Source organism: Microcaecilia unicolor, chromosome 6, assembly GCF_901765095.1.
Source record: "Microcaecilia unicolor chromosome 6, aMicUni1.1, whole genome shotgun sequence".
Lineage (NCBI taxonomy): Eukaryota > Metazoa > Chordata > Amphibia > Gymnophiona > Siphonopidae > Microcaecilia > Microcaecilia unicolor.
In genome coordinates, this window is record NC_044036.1 from 207,470,058 (window position 1) to 207,479,516 (window position 9,459).

A 9,459-nucleotide genomic window follows, 5' to 3' on the forward strand; every position below is an offset into this window, starting at 1 on the left:
CGAGAACTGGAGACCCATAAGTCTTCTGAATGTAGATAGGAAAATAATGGCCAGGATTATTTACAACCGCCTGGCTGGGGCAGTGGGTGGTCTCTTGTCCTCAGCACAGTTTTGCTCGGTGAAGGGGAAAGGGGCAGTGGAAGCAGTTTGTACCATCCGTGAAATAGTGGAAAGGAGTCAAGGTGGGACAAAGGGAAAGTATTTGCTGACCCTTGATCAGTCTAAGGCTTTTGACAGGGTGTCCCAGGAGTACCTATGGCTAGTGCTTCGGTGCTATGGGATACCCGACCAGTTTATAGGGTGGATCCAGACTTTGTATCGCAATGCAAGGAGTAGCACTCTAATAAATGGTTGGGTGGGCAAGAGCTTTGCAGTGAGGTCAGGGGTACGGCAGGGGTGTCCCCTCAGCCCCTTGCTGTACGTCCTTTCCTTAGATCCTTTCCTCAGAAGGTTGAGTGGAGGGTTTAGCGGTCAACTAGAGGGCATCTCTTTGGGTTCACACACATGGCGATGTGTCGCCTACGCAGATGATGTCACAGTAGTAATCAGTAGCAAGGAGGAAGCCGAGCGAGTTCAGACCTGGATGGCAGAATACACACAGGCTGCGGGGGCCCAGATAAACCAGGAAAAGAGCTCCGCAATTTGGGTAGGACAGGGCAGACCAGCTTTCAAACTTCCCAGTCAGTACCCAGTAGCAAGGGATGAAGTACGGATCCTGGGTCTCTGGGTAGGCAGACAGGACTATGATACGATCAACTGGGAGAAGGGGCTGGGGAGAGTCGAGGAAAGGGTGGCCCAGTGGAAATCATATAAGTTGCGGTTTGTGGAAAAACTGCATGTCATTAAGACCTATCTGATACCCCTTCTCCTGTTCATATCCAAGGTCTGTTTACTGCCTATATCGTTACATGCCAGAGTATACAGCTTGTTTTTCCAACAGCTATGGGGGAACAGGATGAATATTATCCGGAGGGAGGTGACCTATTTGCCCAAAAGGGAGGGGGGGTTGGGAATGGTCAACCCTGTGGTACATTTTAGTTGTTTCTTTTTCCAACAAAATCTGGGAGGGGTCTTGCGGGAAGGGAGGCCGGCTTGGGCAGACTGCATGGCCTCCTGGCTTCAGCGGTACTTGAGGGATTGGGTGAGGGGAGGTCAGGCAATGCCCCTGCGAGGGAAGGCGGGATACTTGCCACAGTACATCTCACCTCTGTTGAGATTGGTGAAGAGATGGGGTATCACAGTACAGGAAATCCAGAAGGAGGACAGGAGGCAGCTACAACACCGCATTATTCAGACACACTTTTCAACACGTCTAGCCTTGAGGGACTGCCCAGGTCCACTACAGGAGGAAGGTCTGGCTTTCCTCAATTCATCACGCCTCCCCCGGAAGATTGCGGACATGGCCTGGCTGACTTTCCACAGCCGGCTTTATGTTCGAGCTAACATGAAAAATAGAAACAGCAATGATCGTAAGTGCCCGAGGGGGGAGTGCGTGACGGAGGATGAAACAATGGACCACTTCCTCCTCAAGTGCCCGTTCAATCAACAAGTCTGTCAGGCAGTAGCCCGCCAATTAGGGATTCCTTTCTTCCACCAGCTATCTTATGCAGAATGGGCCTATGGAGGGTTTCCAAAAGGAAAGGGGTGGTGTAGGGAGACACTGTATATCATCGCTGCAGCCCTTTGTTACTTCCTGTGGCAGGCACGCTGCCAAGCTTCATTATATCGGAAGTGGCTGTCTGTACAGGAGGTGGCAGGGGATGTGGTACATTTTGTCCAGCAGCTGGCAGTGAGGGAGAAGGAGCATTGTTCTGGACTACAGTGGGCAAGGCATTGGAGGGGTTTTTCGTTTCAGCCTCCCTGAGTGGGAGGGTTTGTTGAGGGGTGGGGGTATTGGCCAGTAAGGTTTTATTTATGTATTAGTTAGCGGGTTTTATTGCTTGTTTTATCGCTTGTTTGTATGCTTGGTTTGTCTTGTTGCAAGTTTCAATAAAGACAATATGACACACACACAAGAACACACACACGCAAACACACACATACACAAACACACAAACAAACGCAAACACACACACAAACACACACACACACACAAACACACACAGACATAAACACACACACACGCAAACACACACACACATATAAACACACATGCAAACGCAAACGCACACACAAACGCACACACAAACACACACACAAATGCGCACACACACACAGACACACAAACACACACACACAAATACACACAAACACGCACACAAAACATACACACACACAAAACATACACACACAAACACACACACAGAAACACACACACATACATACAAACACACACACACACAAACAAACACACACACAAACACACACAACAAACAAACACACACATACAAACACACAAACACACACACACACACAAACAGCCTCGACGGTGCACCTCTAAGTGCCCCCCCCCGCCGCATCGCCACAACAACCCGTGCAATGGGGCATCAGAAAGCCCCTACCCCCCTTCCCTCCTCGGCGCATCACCCAACCCCTCCCTCGCCGCTTCACCAAGCCCCTCCCTCCCCACATCGACCGCCTCGCCACCCGCGATCGCTAATACAAACTCTGTCCGGTGGCTGCTGCTGCTTGTATTCAGCAGCAGCAGCCCGTACATAAAGAAAACAAACAAACAACCTCCTAAAACGCACCTCCGTGGAGAACCATCTCACATTGGCTGACGTCTCTGCAGCCACTCCTCCTCTCCCCTCAACATCAGTGCCCCTGCCGGAAGACCCCCGAGAAATGCCGAGACGTCAGAGGGGAGAGGAGGAGCGCATGCTGAGACTTCAGCCAATGTGAGATGGTTCTCAACGGAGGTGCGTTTTAGGAGGATTTTTGTTTTGTTTTCTTTATGTATGGGCTGCTGCTGCTGAATAGCAGAAGCAGCAGCCGCCGGACACAGTTTGTATTAGCAGTTACGGGTGGCGAGGGGGTTGATGGGGGGGGGGCTTGGTGATGTGCCACGGTGGGGGGGGGGTCAGGTGATGCATGAAGGGGGGGGGACAAGGGGCTTTCTTTGGGTGCTGCGCCGGCTGGGGGGGAAGGGGGGGTCTCGCTGGACATGGGTGGCTGGAAGGAAGCAGGGGGAGGGGAGGGTCGCTGCACATGGGTGGCTGCAGGGGGGGCAGGGAACAGGGAGATAGGGATGGGGCTCCACACACCACATGGGATACAGGACGGACACTGCAGGGCGGGCAGGGGGACAGAAGGTTTGGTGGTCATCAGGGGGGACAGGTGGGTCGATGGACATGGCTGGCCACAGGGGAGGAACAGGGAAAAAGGAGAGGAGTGTCCTCAGACATGGGTGGCTGCACAGGAGAGGAGGGTCGCTGGACATGGGTAGCTGCAGGGGGGGCAGGGGGACAGAAGGGTCGCTGGACATGGCTGGCTGCACGGGGGACAGGGGAGAGAGGAGGGACGCTGCACATGCGTGCCTGCAGGGGGACAGGAGGGATGCTGAGGGGGGGGGGCTGAGACCACATGGGTGGCTGCAGGGGGCGCAGGGGAGACAGGAAGGATGCAGCAGGGGGAGCGGAGGGTTGATGGGCATGGGTGGCTGCAGGGGGATGCTGGACATGGGTGGCTGCAGGGGGAACACGTGGAGAGGAGGGTCGCTGCACATGCCTGGCTGCAAGGGGGCAGGGGAGAGGGAGGGGGTGAGGGGGTTCCTCACACCACACACGCAGTCACTCATTCTCTGTCTGCCACATACACTCTCACTCACACACTCACTGTCTTTGTCCCTCTCTCTCACAGAGTGTCACAAAGAAACACAAACACTGTCTCTCACACACTCTCTCTCTCGCACAAACACATACACTCTGTCTCTCTCTCACATTCTCTCTCTGACACACACGCTCCATCTCTCACACACGCTCTTTCTGAAACATACACTCCAAGGAAAACCTTGCTAGCGTCTGTTTCATTTCTAACAGAAACGGGCCTTTTTTACTAGTTTTATATAAAATAACCTTAAAACCCTCATTTTTTGATTCTAATAGCACAATCCATGTCAGAGCTATGCCCTAACATTTACCATGTAAAAATCTGCTTTTATTTTGACCCCTAATACTCAAATTAGAACTTCCTAAAAATGGATTAATTTGCATAAAACCAAATAAACCCATAACACATATCTACATTTTTCCCACACCTGAATAATACAAGTAAAACTCTTGCACATACTTTTAAAATTAATTTTAAAATCATTTTAGATAGTAGATATCAGTGCAGGTCTCCTTAGACCACACTGAGCATGTGCACAATTTCACACCGATTCGGGGACATTGGGGTTGCCAGGAAACCCACACAGTCCCTTCTCCCAGCAAACACTGGGCTCATATTAATTAAAAAGGTGCCACATGCACGTGCGTTCACACATGTGTGATTCCATTAATGCCCCGATTTCGTCCAAAGTAATATTTTTTATAAATAGACCTTCTCGGGTCACATCTGGTTCCCCCTCCCCACTTACATTTTAATTTAAATTGGTGGTATAGTGATTCCCGAGGCTCCAGTACAACTCCAGAGTCATCGGGCATACTTTTGCTAGCACACATGCGCACATGACATGACATCATTGATGATGTCAACACACTTCCCCTAATGCTATGCACACATGCACAGTTATTCACACTCCACAGGCCTCCACAAGCCAGGGATGTCTCCTGCTCACCGTGCCTAGCCCTCTTCACCTCAGTGGCGGCCCAGAACCCCACGTTTCACACCGAAATTGTGATCTTGCGGTAGACCCGCCCACGGCTGCAGACTCAACCCCAGAGCCCCCCTCCAGAGCTCCCAAGGCCAGGTAAAATAAAACTATATATTTTTTTTTATACTGTTTATACTAAGTTGTCATTGATGATCTATAATTTCGTATCTCTGGTGGTAGAAGTTTGATCTTTCATCAGCTGGTTGATGAGATGAAGATGCAATGATGGAGATGGAGATGAAGATGAAGATGGAGGCAAGAACAGTCATCTCAGGATGGATTTCTGCACCTAAGTCAGGGTCTATAAGTTCAAAGGAGATGTGTGGTCAGGTTTTAGAAGAAAGTCTGGTTCTCTTAACCATTTGGTTTCCATTAGACAAGAAGCTGGCACTGCCCTGGTGGCATGGTCTACTGGATTTTGGTTAGTTGGCACATAATGCTTCTGTTCTGGTCGTGCTGACTTTTGTATATGCTCAACTCTTTTCCTGTTGCTGACGTACACGTAAAATCTCCTGATTTAGTTGTAGATACAGCCCAGGACGACTTTACTATCAATGTAAAAATGTAACTGTATCTATTTGAATGTCCTTTTTATTGAGTATCATTTATGCTATCTCTGCTGCCAGCACTGCTCCACACAATTCTAAGCTTGAAATTGTATGTTTAGGTTGTGGTGCTAACTTGGCTTTGCCAAAGATGAATCCCACACGAGATAGCCCATCTGAGTCTGTAGCCTTCAAGTAGGCCATTGCAGCTACAACCTTTTCAGAAGCATCTGAGAAGATGCAGATCTCTGTGTGACAGGCAGTATTGAATGCAGTAAGGATGTAAGTGTGTGGGATGTACAGTTAACATAGGTATTGCCATACTGGGACAGACCGAAGGTCCATCCAGTCCAGCATCCTGTTTCCAACAGTGGCCAATCCAGGTTACAAGTACCTGGCAAGATCCCCAAACAGTATTTTATGATGCTTATCCTAGAAATATGCAGTGGATTTTCCCCAAGTCCATCTTAATAATGGCTTATGGACTTTTTTTTAGGAAGCTACCCAAACCTTTTTTAAACCCCTTTAAGCTAACTGCTATTACTACATTCTCTGGCAACAAATTCCAGAGTTTAATTACATGTTGAGTGAAGAAATATTCTCTCTAATTCATTTTAAATTTACTACTTTGTAACGTCATTATCTACCCCCTAGTATTTTTGGAAAGAGTAAACAAGTGATTAATGTCTATCCATGCCACGCCACTCATTATTTTATAGACCTCTATCATATCTCCCCTCAGCCATCTTTTCTCCAAGCTGAAGAGCCCTAACCACTTTAGCCTTTCCTCATAAGGAAGTCGTCCCATCCCCTTTATGATTTTTGTTGCTCTTCTCTGTACCTTTTCTAATTCCACTATATTGCACATAGTATTTGAGGTATGGTCGCAACATGGAGTGATACAAAGGCATTATAACATCCTAATTTTTGCTTTCCATTCCTTTCCTAATAATACCTAACATTCTATTTGCTTTCTTAGCTGCCTTCACACTGTTTTGCTTTTTGTTTGTTCGAGTATATCTCTGTCAGACATAGAATATAGAGGCGCTCAAAGATCTACTATAATAAAACTCACCCTCAACGTTCTGAAGACAACATTCTGAAGTCACTCAGTCACTCCCTGAAGGGTTCGTCAGTTCATGGTGGTGAAGCCACAACACTGACCATGTGTCTCTGTCCCGCCCTCGCATGAAGGACAATCAGAAAAAACACCCTCAACGTTCTGAAACACAAAGGACCATCACAAAACTGTTCCCTGGCAACGCTAGGCGACGTAAGACGGACCTATCAGAGGAAACTACATGGCAATAAGGGAGGACCATTCACCAGCAGAACGACTCATTATCTGTGCAGCACGGAGAGCACAGAACCACCGCTGGAACGAGAGAAGAATATTCCTGCTATGGGTATGTGCAAAAATAGACTGGGGGGAGGGGGGGGAAAATTTTAAATGCCTAATGCCGGTACTGAAGAGTGCCGGAGGGCCTATAGCACAGACTATATTTGGGTTCGCTTGATGTGGAGCCGGAGGAGCCGGAGAACAGCGTGCCCCTCACCATCTGGAACGTGGGCGAACAGGACAAGCTGCGGCCCAGCTGGAAGGATTACCCGCGACCCAGCCAGCAGCAAACAGCGACCAAGGAAGGGGGAGGAGTACTCCTTCCCTGCCTAGGAATCACTGGAGACTGGCTGCCAAACTAACAAAACAACCGCACACCGACGCACCACCTCCATCATTCGAAAGGCATCCACTCTTTCTTCAACAGAAATGCAAACTAATAATACAAAACAAACAAAGAATACCCAGTTTCTCACGCGGCTGCAGGTAACTCCCCACCCCCTTCCTCTTCCCCTTTTGCCGAAGCGGCCAAGCATGTGCCCAACCATCCCAAGCCTCAGGCAAGCCGTCTCCCACCTCGGGGATTCCCCAAGCACCCGGAAAAAGACAGCGCTGCTTCCTGCAGCACATAAATGTTCCAGCATTCCCCTGCAGCCGGCCTGAAATGGACCGAACATACTGGATCACCCACCTGACAGCCCGAGACCGTGCTCCTCTCCCTTCCGCCAACTTAAAACAACCATCCCCGTCCTCAGGCAAGCCGTCTCCCATCTTTGCTGTAAAGCTATTATAGGGAACTGAATGTTCTTTTTCTTTAACACAAGCAGGGAGCAAACAGCAGTATATTTTCAAATCTTGTTGACTGGGCTCTGATTGGCCCAGGAGCTCATTTCCTTTAGAATGTACTGATTTTGCCTTCAGTCTTAGCCAGGAAGAAAGAGAGACAGACATATAATTCACCTGCTGAGGCTCGGTGAATTATATGTCCTGATTTTCCCAGGTACTGTTTAGACAGTATGTAGATGTTTAGTTAGTGTTATAATTGATCCATATTTCAGTTACCTGTTGTTGTTTGCCAATTGCACATTTTTGTCCACTGTTCCAAGTTCTGAGAATAAACAGCATTGTTTTTTCGTTGTGCCTGTCTGGACAGATAAAGAATCCTGGTGGTTTGTGTGTTGGGTCTGTGAGTGCTTTCTGGGAACCGTGGGACTACTGTGAGTGTGGCCCCAGTAACCTAGACATCACTGGGGATAATTTGAACGCGGGAGACTCGCCCAAAGGCAGTTGTGACCCAGTCGGTGGGAGGAGGGTGTTAGTGTATAGCACAAGTGGCAGGTGCTGGGGATAGACCCTCTACATGGCCATGGGGTAACCCCAGATGGGTGGCTAGGCATTTTGTGACATTAACATTATCCCCGTAGTGCATGTGTCTGACTTATGTTAATAACTGTATTTAATGCAGTTAAGTCCTGTCTTTGCTACAGGAAGCAATAAATAAAACTGAAGAAGAACAAAGTTGGAGGCAATTCTGGAGACAAATATGACATAAAATTCCTTACTCCTAATCATGAAAGTTACAAGTAAAGTGATATTACAAATTTGAATTGTTCCCAATAACACATTTATAAAGGAATCTTTAGCAGAGAACATAGGAAGAACTAGGTGCAGTGTGATCTAGTCTAATCTCTTAACTCGTCAACCAATCCTCCCTCCCCCCCTGCCCAAACTTTTCATGCAGAAAAACCTTATGATAATTCTAAAAGCCAATAATTATGCTGATAGCAAACATTTTGTATATGATCCATTGAGAGTCTGTAAAATGGAGTCAAAGAATTTCCACAGTACTGGATTTCTCCTTTAGTTGGAATCACCGTAAGGCTTAAAAGATTACAGCAAATGTAAAGACCAAATACCTGTAGTTTCTGCAAAGATTTCCTGTGTACAAAATAATGTCAATGCTACAACAAACATACAGCATTTGCACTCCATGTTTGATCTTGTGCCTGGTTTTCACCACTCAGCAAATCCAGCATGCATTTGATGAAGTCTTTGTAGTTCTTTTTTGAAACATGTTAATAATTTACAGTGGTGTTTGGATTATGATTTCAACAGAGGACATGGTTTCAATACCCACCATTCACTGGTTCTTGCTTATTGCACAGAATAATCACACTTGTTCCCACAATAGCACAATCATTTGTTTCTATCCAGGTTCTTCCCCATCATGAACATTTTTATGTTGTTATTCTCGGATGATTTTTCTGATCCCCTCATCAGTAACTTTTGATGTTCTTCTGCATTTGTTTTACTACAGGTTACTCTATTCTGGGAGGTCTTAGGATACTTATATATGCCCTTTTTTAAGAGGACATGTCCTCCTTTTGAACTTCTTCAGATATGTCCTCCAGGTTTTTTAATTTTTATGAAAATAATCTCTTTTTCTTTTTATGTGCTTATGACCAATACACCTACCAGCATAATAGCAGAAACCATCTCTGGTCTATTAGTCTGGACATAAGGGGTACTAAAGAGAGAAAAAGGCATTGCTGATCTCCTCTCTGTTTCCCTGCTGTTTGAATCTGTCAAAGGAATTTTGTTTGTGCAGCATACCTTTAAGCATATATCATGCAAAGACTTTCACATGTAACTCAGAAGCCAGCCAAAGTTATTGAGGGATATCTGCTCTTCTGATTACTATGCTTGGGCTCAGACTCAGTCAAGCTCAAATCCAGAAGTTTATTGTCTACTGCTTTACTGTAGTCAGTCTCTATAACCCTACTTATGTTGTAGCTTATTTTGATACCTTTGACTTTTTTCTA

General features: G+C 47.0%; 1 protein-coding gene across 2 annotated transcripts in view; it reads right to left on the bottom strand.

The window, feature by feature from the left end:
- The window catches only part of F13B (coagulation factor XIII B chain), a 145,441-nt gene extending 136,768 nt beyond the window's left edge, over window positions 1–8,673 (bottom strand). For both annotated transcript variants that reach the window (XM_030207384.1, XM_030207383.1), the window contains exon 1: window positions 8,554–8,673. In XM_030207384.1, the coding sequence (XP_030063244.1) occupies window positions 8,554–8,629 (76 nt within the window). In that variant the 5' untranslated portion in view covers window positions 8,630–8,673. The remainder of the gene's footprint in view (window positions 1–8,553) is intronic.
- Window positions 8,674–9,459: the final 786 nt, after the last annotated feature.